Source organism: Micropterus salmoides, unplaced genomic scaffold, assembly GCF_014851395.1.
Source record: "Micropterus salmoides isolate LMB-PRFRI ecotype aquatic unplaced genomic scaffold, ASM1485139v1 Ms_hic_scaffold_11, whole genome shotgun sequence".
NCBI classification, from domain to species: domain Eukaryota; kingdom Metazoa; phylum Chordata; class Actinopteri; order Centrarchiformes; family Centrarchidae; genus Micropterus; species Micropterus salmoides.
This window is the reverse complement of record NW_024040152.1, coordinates 7,031,965-7,044,571: the sequence shown is the minus strand read 5'-3', so window position 1 is coordinate 7,044,571 and position 12,607 is coordinate 7,031,965. Positions and strand designations below refer to the sequence as shown.

Genomic DNA, 12,607 nt, shown 5'->3' with positions numbered 1-12,607 from the left:
CAAGCTGGCGAACAGGCTCCTTTGTTGCACCCTTGAAACCAAACTTACACTTGTGTTGAAAGTGCTGAAAAGGGGCTTGTGTAGGCAGCACAGCAGAATGTAGAACAGTAACTTGTGTATGAACTCCTTTACAAGGCTTCAGATATCAACTCCTGCTTTTACAACTGCACCACATTGTGCCGGTGATTATGAAAGTTTGAGAGAATAAGAGACAAAGAGAAAGTAAAAGAAAGAGGCTGAGAGAGAAAATCAAAGGGTTGAAAGAGCAGTGTGTGTTTGCGTGTCTGTGCGACAGAGAGTGAGAGGTGATTACTTTGTGATAATCTAGTATCAGCTTTCCACCACTTGGAGTCTTCCCAGTGTATTACTCATTATCTGCAGACAAGTCTGTTAAATACAGATTAGACGTAGTGAGAAAAGGGACGCAGTATTCCTGAACTTTCTCATGAAACTCTCTTTAATCTGTCGTCCCATAGGTCATCTGGGCTTTTCTCCATGATGTCTCCACTTTTTTCCCCCTTCATGTGCGTGTTTTTTCTCTCTTTTATCCAGCTGTGCTCCATATTTCAACTTCTCGTTCCAGCAGATTTTAAATTGAGCTATCCCTGTAATTCAAATGAAGACACTGAAAAAAAGAACTTTCAAGCTTTTATCTATCAGGGATTGTCTTTTTTCCAGGAGTCATCATTTTTTTTTTTGATGAGCTCGCTTATTCGAGCCATGCGTGGCCACATATTTCTCCATAATTACTTTCTACTTTCAAAAAGAAAATCAATAGATCCATATGAGTGTACATACGAGTCCTGGTTCCGTAAGTGCACATCAGTGAGTGGTACTTTTAAAATGTAGCGGCTCACCGATCGCAAATCCACATGCTACCTTTGCATTTCAGAAAGCTGTTATCGATACTGGACAAATGGTCAATTAAAGAGTTTGTCTCTGAAATGCAACACCCCTTTGAAAAAAGAGCTCTGTGCGATGGAACCCTTTTCACATCAAGATAAGAATAGATAAATAGTATACGTATTATATCATAATGTATAAAAACATGCCAAAATGAATAACAGCATAGAATGGTAGGGGGTCAAAATCAGCAACCTGGAGGGCTTTTTTGTATCGTTCCAATTGGTGCTAGTATCAAAACTCAAAACAAAACGTTGTATGGGTTGTCTTGATTCTTTTTAATAATTGATCAACACCAACCCTACTTATTAAGTAAGATGTATTTTTTGGGGTGTAAGTAATAAACCATTTATTATTACACATTAGCAGCATTTGTTTCAAATTAGCTTCCGCTGATACTGGGTTAATTTTGGAGAGTTGTTTTCCATTTCCGTCACTGACCAACAACAGCAATGCTGAAAGGCTACGAGAGGCATCAGAAAAGATGAAGAAGTAGTGCACAGCTGGGGATCATTCAATGTAAAAACTCTTCTTAACACTTTATTTTATGAGTCTGTAATTTCCTTATGACTTTGGTACAAAAAGAAGATAAGAATGTCAGTGAAAGAAAAGCTAACTTCAACCCAAGTAAATCTTAATTTTAGAAACTGTATTCTTCACATTTGTGCATGTTCGGCTGACCTGCTGCATACTGAATATTTAGGTTACACTAGCTTTTAATTGCAATTAGTTAATTCAAGTGTAACAAATCTCTATTTTACCAATAATTAGTCCCAATTTTCATAATCCTCTCCATCAACTATAATTCATCCATCCATCAACTGCTTATCCTGCATACGGGGTCGAGGGGGGCTGAAGCCAGTCCCAGCTGACAAGAATTGTAGGTTTTCAAAGAGACAGTCAAAGCACCGTGAATTTAAAATAAATGTTTTTCATGTTTTGGACAGAGCTGTTATCTACTAGAATGAGACAGCTCGGATGCCAACGGTTTTAAACACTTTCTATGAAAATTTATATTTCTGTGTTTGAGTTAAAAATGAAAACAGATGAAGTTGTTAACAAGGAGATGAGTTTTACTCAGCAGCCAAATTCCTCAAAGAAAATAAGAATAGGAATTTTGGTGTCAGAGCCTAAAGACATAGCTGTCATTACTTCACCAATATAGAGTACAATATTATCTGGAGAGTAAGTGCACTATAAAATAATTTCTTTTTAAGTTTTAAAGTTTTAATTTGCATTTTTACATTACTAAATGAGAAATTACATGGTAATGGTTTCAACAATATACTGTAAATACACCGAAATAGTCAATGTTTGCACAACAAAACATACATTTCTCCCACATAAAGATGTGCTCTTAACTGTCAACATCATTTTACTTATTCCATGTTTGAAGTCTTGCCTTAAGCTCATAACTGTATCATTCATGGGTATCTATGAAAGAGCATTATAAAAAAATGACGTGATGCATGAACTTGACCAAATGAGTTTGAGAAAAATCGGACCTCGCTGCCTCACCGCTAAAAGCTGCTTATTGTATGTTGTTCTAACTCAGTGACAACAGCTTTAAATAATGATGTCCCCAAATATTTCAAAACACTGATATTCCTCAGAATGACCATAGTGAAAGCCTGTGATCAGATCACATGACACACAAGAGACTCACCGTGTTTAATCCTGGGAAGAGGCGGATCGCTGAGGCTGTATCCAATGGAAACGGGAGAAACTGCTTCATGCCCAATGAGGTCTGTACAGTAGGCAGGGTGGGACGCACCAGGGCAGGCATGAGGCCATTTTGACATGTGTTACCTATGGGTGGGAGAGCAAAGGCAGCATGTTGAAATGTAGACAGCAACAGAGACAGAAGCCTGAGCCAAAATATTTCACTTTACTGTGGCTTACATCCAACTGAACCTTCAGAGTCTCTTTGCACTGTGTAACATCTTATCTGTGTTAGTCATCTAATTTACTAGCACCACCAAGGCCGCCAAAACTGATATCTCTTACCTTAGTCCTAGTGTTTTAAATTAATGCCAGGAGTAAAAAACAACTTTACTAATTTTGTAGAATGTCAGAGCATTGAAAGCCCCCAAATCACCAACATCATTTCAAAGTAAAAAAAGGCTTTTATTATATATTTACAAAGTCTCATCCTCTTTTCACACCCAGTGTATAATGTTTGTAATAATCTCAACTTATGGTCAACTTAAGTATACGAGCTGTTTTCCTAAGCTTTCAAAAGCTACAAATCTGCAAGGAGCTGGTTGAAAGAGCCAAAATAACTGGTTAGTGGACCTTGAGTTGAGGTCAGTTTGTCACACATACTGATCCACTGAGGTCAAGAATGATCTTCCATGCTCAAATAAATCCATCCATCCATCGTCAACCGCTTATCCTGCGTACAGGGTAGCGGGGCTCAAATAAATAATAATAATTTTAAAAAAAATATGACTTAATTTCCATGATTTCACACTGAATTTCCATTGTTTGTAATGCAATAAGAAGTCAAGGCCCACTTACATATCACACCATCTCAGTTGATGAAGGCTGTTTGATGTGGTTTTAGGCTCAAACAGCAGCAAATAAGTGGACCTTGACTTGAAAAAAAAAACACACACACACAAAAAAAACACAAAAAAACCCCTGAATCTCACACCTTTCATTGGAAAAATGTTTCATTACACTTTCATCAAATTTCATTTCATATCTTCAATTTGGGGATTTTCATCACCACTGTAACATGTCCAAGGTATGTTAAGACATTTTATAAGGATCCATTGTTGATACATAGGTAAACACTAATGCATGTTTAGTTACTGTATATACTTAAACATATAGTAAAACATTTTGACTGCAGGACGTCTGCTTGTATTGAGTATTTTTGCATTCTGAGGTTGCTACTTGTACTTCATTACTACTTAAGTATTTCAACACCTTAACCACTGCCATTGTTAAGAGAATGGTCTCCATTACTGTAAACTGGCTCAAAGAACATGTCTGTGATAAACTGGCTGCAGGCTTGTAAATTCTCTGAATTCCGCAACTCACAATCAAGACCCAAATTATGTAGTGAGAACAAGTTATACGTGCAGATGACCAGTATGTGATGGTGTAATGATGTTTATCTCTCTGAAACAGATGTTCTGATTCTGAATTGTCCTCACAAATAGTGGATTTGGAATGACTGCAGCGGGTCCATTGTGTCTTATGAGATGATTCAATGGCAGGAGGGCCTGGCCCACACATCTCTAGGAAAAACAAAAGTAAATACTTCACTTTTATTGACATGTGAGTGTGCCACGCCAGCAGAGCGCTTTATAAACCACCAATTGGAAACAGCACAGCTCAACATGGCGGGATAAAAAAAAAAAAACGTAAGAAAAAAGAAGAGAAGACCATCACAGCCTTCCAAAACATTAGGAATTAAAGAAGCCATTTCGCAAAGCTGTAATGAGAACCAGAGGGAAGAATTTTTTTTGTTTTTTTTTATCGCTGCACATTTAACAACAGTGGAACTCTGGGCCAGCATGGCTCTAAAGTGCTGGCAGATACAGTATCAAACCACCGTCTAGAGACAAATAAAAACAAGGTTTGCCACGTTTCGGTCCCCAGGCAGTGGTAAGGGGTAAATAAAAAGCAAAAGTCATAAAGACGAGAAGAGAAGAGAAGAGAAGAGGGGAAAACCACAGACTGTTCCCCCTTCTCTCACTCTGTCTTCTGTCTTCTCCCTCCAGTCGCCGGAGCGCATGCCATCTGTTGGAAAAAGAACACATGCAGTCTCTCATGTGGAGGCACGTCCTAGTCCCAACTTTAGCAAAGCATGTCCTTCTGTAGGGATCATCCAACCGTGCCATATATCGACATGCCGGCCTGACGTCAGCCCTCAGGCCGGCATCTCCTTGCGCCCAGTCAAATCCACTATTCACAGCTCTTACGTGCACAATCAAAAAAGCCCTTTTAAACGCATTACAGATGATGTGTGCGATTAGTCTGCAGCGGGATGAAGAGTGACAAACTGTAAATGTGAATTGTTTGATAGGGCCATGTTTGGTTTGTTGAGTAGGAGTTGAAATCTGACATGTCACCAAGTCTGTAACTTTTTTGTAACATCACACAGAGGTGATTAGTTCCACCGCTGACCAAGAAATCAATTTTTCTTGGTCACTTAAACAAAAGTTTTTTAAGTTTTTCTATTGAGTCACACGTTCAAGTATTCAGATTCTTTACATAAGTAAAAATAGCAATACAACAATTTAACACTCCATTTACTAAACTGTGAAAAATTGTAAAATACATATATGGTTATCAGACATCCCGAGGCCCGACAAATATCTGCAAAACACTAAAACCTCCCAGTTACAACCAAACTGTCTCGGTTTTCATCACAATTAAAATAATAATTATAATAAACACTTGTTTTCTGCGCTTACATAGACGTTTATCATGTTATTACCTAAACCAACATAAAAACACAAACAATGCAATTCAACACTGATTGGTCTGTATGTGTGTCAATCAGTCAGCGTGTTGCAGTCAATGCTGGTGCTTGCCTATGAGACATAGGTAAGTGTCATAGCTTTCTGAAAAACGTACACTTTAACGGTTAATTAAATTAAATTTTTAAAAAACGTATTGTCTATCACACAATGATAGATTAAATTTTTCTTAGATTCAAATCCAGATTTGTAATGGAGCTAATAACTAGCTGTCAAATAAGTATAGTCGAGTAATATATATATTTATGCTATAGTTGTATAGAAAAGTGGAATAAAATTTAAATAAAGTGCCACAAAATTGTGCTTAAGTAGTGTTTTAGGTAATACCTTTCTTGTCCTCACTGGACAGTGTCTACTGGATTTAACCTGTCTGTGTGCGTGTGGGTGAATGTGTCTGTATGTGTGTGTGTACGTGTGTGCGCATAAGCCTGTTAAAGAATGTAGCTGTTAGTGAGAGTGGGGCGCCACGACTGTGCCACACTGACCCCAGCAACGGGAAGGCAAGAACCCCAGTAGCCAATAGGGGTGGGAGAAAGAAAAAATAAACAAATAAAAAATAGGACTCCCAGATGCACCGCGATGCAAACGTGGAAGACCCCGACCCAAACAACAGACGCCCCCCCAAAAAAATAAAAAATAAAAATGACCATCCAAATGCCAATTGATAACACAATGCTGACGGAACGCAAGAGGCGTAACTCGCGGAAGAGCAGCGCCCGGACCGACCGCGGCGTGCACACAACATAGACCAGTGTGCTCTCCCCCACCGCCGCACAGCGAACAACCAAAACGCCCAAATGCCACGCAATCATCAACATCAATGCACAAGTGACGAGCCTAATGGCGACACCCAATGCCCGGCAGCCATCCCGTAAATCCCACACCAGCAGAAAGTCCCAACCCTGGCAGCAAACGCGCCGCGCAGGTCACCGTGCCCCTGCCAATAAAAATCCGCCGTCCCCCCAACCGCCGGAAAAACTAAGCCCCCGTGCACAGCACGCCCCCAGGCCGCCGTGCAACACCAGCCAAACCAGCAACGAAGGAAAAAATCAACTAGCTCAGCTGCATGCCACCAACAACCCACCCACCCGTCAAGGGCCGAGAACTCCAGGCACAAGCCCAGAATAAACTGGAGCACAGCCCTGCCCCGCACCCACACTGCACATCCCGAAAACTAACTTTATACTTCAGTGTCCAGAGGGGTCCAACAACTGGCCGACAGAGAAATGGGGAAGCACGGAGCCGAGGCCAACGAAGCAAACCAGGGACGCAAACTGGTCCCTCCAAGCCAACGAGGAAATGCCTCCCCTGGACTCCAATGCACAAACTAAACGAGCCAGCAGCCATCCAGAGACCCTGCACAGGGAAGGGAAAAAACCCCCACAATGCATCAAGATGCATCGACAATTGCCCTACACTCCCACCGCAGCTCTCCAAACCGCAACCGGATCAAACCGCGCAGCGTCCCAGAGACCCCCTAGTAGCCAGGGCACCCTGCGACCCCCCAAAGCACAAAGGACCCCAGACCGCATGACCCTGGGGGAAGCTGCGGATTTAACCTCTTCTAACCTCACATACCTTCCTTAACCTCAAACAGTTAGAGTGATAATAGGACAGATTGTAAGGCAGATTATTTTCTTTTGTATCCTACTGTGAAACAATCGCAATCCAGCACACATGCCTAAACGCAAAAAGCACATTCCAGCCTGCAGTTTCAACTCTCTGATGGCCTGATCTGAGTCCTGATCATGTGTCGCCACCAGCAAAAGTGCAAGATATAAGGCAGAGCGGGAAAATGAGCCTGTGAGTGCTAAACTTAACTTTAACCCGGACGTTTGAGCACCACACTGACTTCAAGATACTCCAGCACTAAGACAGAAAAGGCCTGTTATAGCAGGCTCCAGCAGATAAGCACAGATGGTATCATCTGTGATTATCGCTTTGTTAGAAGTGTCAATATTAGACTTGAGTTTGGCTAAAAAATCTTAATATTAGAGTTCTGTCGACAGCTCTTGAATTGTGACTCCAAGGGCAAAGTGCAGGGCCCATGGGCTGAGTCTCTGACATGGTCATCTACTTTGCATCTAGAGTAGCTTAGGAGAGTCACTCCACGCTGAAAGGTCAACAGGTGAGGTCATTAAAAAACTTGAGCAGCCTGGGAGTTAGGCAGCATAAAACATAAACAGAAGTTCGAGTTTAGTCTTAAGCCTGGTCTTATTCATTTATTGAGTTAGATGAAAAGCCCTGTTATATGTCTGCTCCATCTATACTACTGATTATGAGCATCTCATCCAGCCACTGAGAGCAAATAAGTGATGGTTAAATGTGAAATTTAGAGTCTAAGGTTATAAAATGTTTATTTATGTAAAATATATCCACATATTTGTATTTTAGAACACACAGAAAGCTGCCAAGAGTGGCTACCTTCTGTCTGCAGCTCTCAAACCACAAACCTAAAACCAACTAACACCAAATATTCAAATAAAACATAAATCATAAAATGGGAAGTGATCATGGCCTGATTTACCTGCAAGTGGGCCACAGAAAAAAAATCAGCTGCTTAGTACCTATTTACAGCATTTTCCTATTCTGGAATAGGAAATGAATACATTTTAAAATATTGAACGTAAGCACATCACTGAAATAATTAAAGTCTTCAAACTAGATGTTCACACAGTAGAGACGCTGGCATCACCTTCAACGCGGTAACCCCTTTCACTTTTCCAGTAGCTAGTAATCAACACACACACACACACACACACAGACAAACACACATAGCCGCAGCCTTTCTCGCTGACAAACTATAACCTTCACTGTACATCTCCTGCTCACCTTTACCTCTACAAATACGGTCAGTCAGGAAGGTAAGAAAATAAATACCGCCCAAGCCTACTAGCCATATCTTTATATTCCAACATAATTTCAATGTTTAAATTATATAAGTTCAAAATCTGTTAATTAAAAGTATGTGATTTGCATTTTCTTTCAGAGTTCTTCATCCAAGTGACCAAACAAAACTAATTAATACAGCTTTGAAGACCTTATTTTGTCAGATGTTAATATGCTTTAGGGGTGCATATTCTTAAACATAATTTTAATTAGTCAAATTACCACAAACCAGTTGACACACTTGAACCTGGGGCTTTTGGAGATGCTGTATTGTGCCTGCTTTGCCCAGAAATGTAATGATGTAGAACTGAGATGAGATCTGACTTCTGGAAATATTTGAAACAGATCAGAATTGATTAAAGTTTTTTACCCACTGGCCTTTGTTTATCCATTCTCTTTGAGGCTGTGTTTAATGATGCAGCACATAGCCTAGAGTACGAGACATTAAGAGCATCTCATTGGAAAAGATGTGTATGGCTACCATATCATGGCATGCTTCAGACTCCGACTGTCCTCTGCATTGCCCTTCCTGTAAGATTCACTTATCTGGGCACTGGGTTTTTACTCCTGCAGCAGAATGTCGAGAGAGGGAGAAAGTAAAAATGATGTCTGGAGGACGCCGACTGGCATTAATAATTAATCATCTTGTGCCGCTCTCCTCCACCTCCCGCCTCCTAAGTGTCCTGAACGTCGCTGTTCCTCCGATAAGATCTGTCCAGAGAAGCTGAGAGTCCACGCAGCCAGAGAGCCTCGAAATAAAAAGGTCGCCCTTGCACACGCTTGCTTTTCTCTCAGCAAACATAAATCCAATTATTAGATAAATCTGATTTCTACTCAAAGTCATTCGCATGCTGATGATGTTCCAGATGTGATTAACACCTTTGTGTTTTCATGGAGTTTGCTGATTGTATTCTGTGACCCTTAACATGCTCTGAGATCAGTACTTCTCTTCAAGCGAGGAAGATAAAATAATTTCACCCCTATTAAACTGAACAAAGTGACTACAAAGGGTGTTTTTTCATTTCATTCTTCTTCTTTTTTTTTTGAAAGCTACACTTTCACTGATTTTCCAATTAACCTTTACAGGATATGCTCTGTATTCCTATGAAATATCATAAATCTCACCAGCGTGTGGCATACAGCATGCATTTGGCTCCCAGCTACGTAACAGACGCTGCCTCGACCCCCTTCAGACTAGCATACTGTAGCTCTTGCTGCTGTCATGAGTGTAGCTCACTAATAAACACAGCTGTCTCTGAATCCGATCCAACAATCACTTCCCATGTGCTCTGTAATCTGAGGTTAACCAAAGAGACGTTTAGGCCTACGTACTGCTTAACGCCGACCACAAAGCCAGACACAGATAGATTTCCTCCGGCCCTTTCGACTCAACATCACTAATTACAGCTTGTATGACTGCAGCACACACTCAAGACCTAGTAGCCTGCTGGGTTACAGTTATGTTACTGCCTGGTTTTGATGTACGTTGACAGCTTTTGATGTGTTTGGGTTTTTTTTCCTTTTCAGTGTCTTGTTGGGAAGAGGTCAAGAGTCTCACGGGCTGTTCTTATGATAAGTCACCTGATATTAATCATTTGAACAGAAAACATGTTCCAGTTTAATAGCAGCATTGCAGAGCTGGTGAACAGTGCTATTAATCTTTTAAGAGATACCATCTATTTTCTATGTGCAGTGCTGTTATGCACTCAGGATTGCATTCATAAATGTTAAAACGATCCACATCTTATACACAAACAGTGACCTTTACTCCTTGTTTTTTTATTTTTTGGGTGGTGGAGATAAGATGGTTCATAGTACTTTGTGTGATAAAAACGCGGACAAAACATGCATCATCAACCAGAGAAACCTGTCTGAACTGTTCTTTGTCTCAGGCCCAGCAAGCTTCTCCACTTTCATTCCTCTAGATTTTGGGTTAAACGGGGCCAAATCCCAAACCCATCCATCCAATCAGACATGCATCACCTTTATTTTCTCTTTGCTTTGCAGAAGTTGCACACCTGACCAACATCGGCAGTAGATCTCAGAGAGCCGAAAGTGTCTCTGCACCTGACAGCTTATTCATCTATAAGCTCCCAGCACTCCAACCCCCCTCCCCTCCTCTGTGTATGGCATTACAAGAAAAAATCCTTCTCGCTCTGACAAGCCACGGTCTGTAACTTCAGATCGCTTTAATCCCAGGGATAAAAAAAAGAGACTTTCATTTAACAAATCACCCCCTCAGAACTCCGGATCCCTGTGTAATTATTCCTCCTATGTGACTGTAAGCCAGCCGTGAGAAGAGCACTTGACGAGAAGCCACTCGCGCATTAAGTCTTCCTAAGCCTCCTCCAGTCTCTTCCATAAAAACTAATGGAGGGGGCCTTTCTCTAAATTTCTCTAAATATCCTATACGGAATACCAAGTGGCTCTCGAGGCTGGCAACTCCGATCTTATTTGGATTCCTATGGTCAGTCACTGATCAAATAACCACAGTGAAATCCCAAAGCTTGGATTCTTAGCAGCCTCAACAGCTGGGATTTAGTCCAATAAACCAGAGGATGAGCGTGAGGAAGGGGGTTACCTGGTGAGCAGGTTCATCAACATTTTTAGGATCCCTCAGTGTGCAACTTTTGCTTTTTTTATTTTCTGATGTTAAAAGCAACCAGCTCTCCTATCCATCTTTTTTAGTTTCCAGAACAAGTAACAGGCAGGCTGGAAGACATTTACATTTAGTAGAGGGGGAGTGTGCACTTATACTCTGCATTTGACTGTGATAAAGCACATTCAGTGAACATGCACACACGCACACACACACACATATAAAAAACATAGAACAGGTCTTCTAGGTGTGTAACTTCAAGCTCTTTTCCCTTAATGAAAACCAGCGCTTCTTCTGTTCATGCTTCTATATCGTATCCAGAACACACATTTACGCTTTGATGAAGGAATCTGCACAGATGCAAGGGGATGAGGTTATGCATTTAAACACTAAACAAACACACATAAATAAATACAAACTCACCAAAGAACATGCTGCTCTCCATAGCTCCTCAGGCTCTGGGGTCTGCTGTATTTCCTTTCTGGTGACCTGCCAGTGTGTGTGTGTCCATGGACAGCAGCCTGGGCATGTCTCATACACTCCTCAGGGGTGTGTGCGTCTGTGCATGTGTGTTCAATCCAACAGCAGCGTCAATGGCCAGTCTGCATGCTGCACTCTGCACGCGCTGCTGTCTGTGGACCTCCGTATCTGCCCCTCTCTCTCCTCGTACTGGTCCTCCCTTTGCCTGTCTCGTCCCCTCCCCTCCTCTTTAGCTCTTCCCCTCCCTCCTCCCCCTCTGTCTTCCTCCTCCTCCTCCTTCTCTCTGGCCCCTCCACACACTGGATCCCTTCGCTTCTTTCTTTTCTCTCTCCGAGGTGTCTATCTACATTTTCCAGCAACAGCCTCTTCTCCACAAATGCCTCTCTCTCTCTCTCTCTCTCTCTCTCTGTCTTCCTAGGTGTCTCATCTTTGTTTTATGTGTCAACCAAGCCTCTCTCTCTCACTATGACTCCTTGCTTTCCCCCGCTGTCTCTCCTTTATTTGATCTTATTCCCCTTTCCTTGCTTCCACCTCCAGCTTCATCCTTTTCTTCTTGCTTCTTTACTCTGACTGTTTCCTCACTCCCCCCTGGTTCTTTCTCTTCCTTTCTGTTTCTTTTAGTTTCCACCTCGATAAATATCTGTGCAGTCTGTTTTCCCTCTCTCACTGCCTTTCTTCTCTTACACACTGTCTCTTATAATTTTATCCCTTTCATGTTTACATGCATACATAAAAAAACAGGTTGCTGCGAGAAGAAGTTCTGTTTGAAACTGGGCAACACATAGGAAGTAGAATATTATAGAATGCATCATACTCAAGACAAGTCAAGTGTTTTAAAAAAAAAAAAGGTTGAAAATACGAACTGATTGGTAGGTAATTTACTTTTAAAACTGCAGTAATCAGTATATTGTAGTTACAATCTCACAGAGGTTTTTTACGGCTTACAACTTCACTGTTCTGATTGACTCACTGCTCTCACCAACCTCATTTTCAGCCGCAGCAAAAAAAACACTCTGGAAACCTTGCTACACTACCTGCCCAGCACCAAACGACAGTCAAGGTTAGCAACAGCTAATGCAAGTAGTGGAGCATTTAGCAGCTAAAGAGTCAGATATTTCCACCAGGATTTGGTGGAGACCAAACCTAAGCTAATGCAAGAGTGAATATTGGGCTTAATATTTTCCAGTTTGCCTGAAACATGACTCCAAATGAATGATAATGTTGTTCTGTATCTGGTAGA

The 12,607-nt window shown here is 41.3% G+C and overlaps 1 protein-coding gene across 1 annotated transcript in view; it reads right to left on the bottom strand.

Moving 5' to 3' along the window:
- The window catches only part of znf385d (zinc finger protein 385D), a 64,978-nt gene extending 53,426 nt beyond the window's left edge, over window positions 1-11,552 (bottom strand). The window contains exons 1-2 of the mRNA XM_038710629.1: window positions 11,311-11,552; window positions 2,570-2,712 (exon numbers count right to left, since the gene is read on the bottom strand). Coding sequence (XP_038566557.1) covers window positions 2,570-2,712; window positions 11,311-11,332 — 165 coding nt within the window. The 5' untranslated portion in view covers window positions 11,333-11,552. The remainder of the gene's footprint in view (window positions 1-2,569; window positions 2,713-11,310) is intronic.
- Window positions 11,553-12,607: the final 1,055 nt, after the last annotated feature.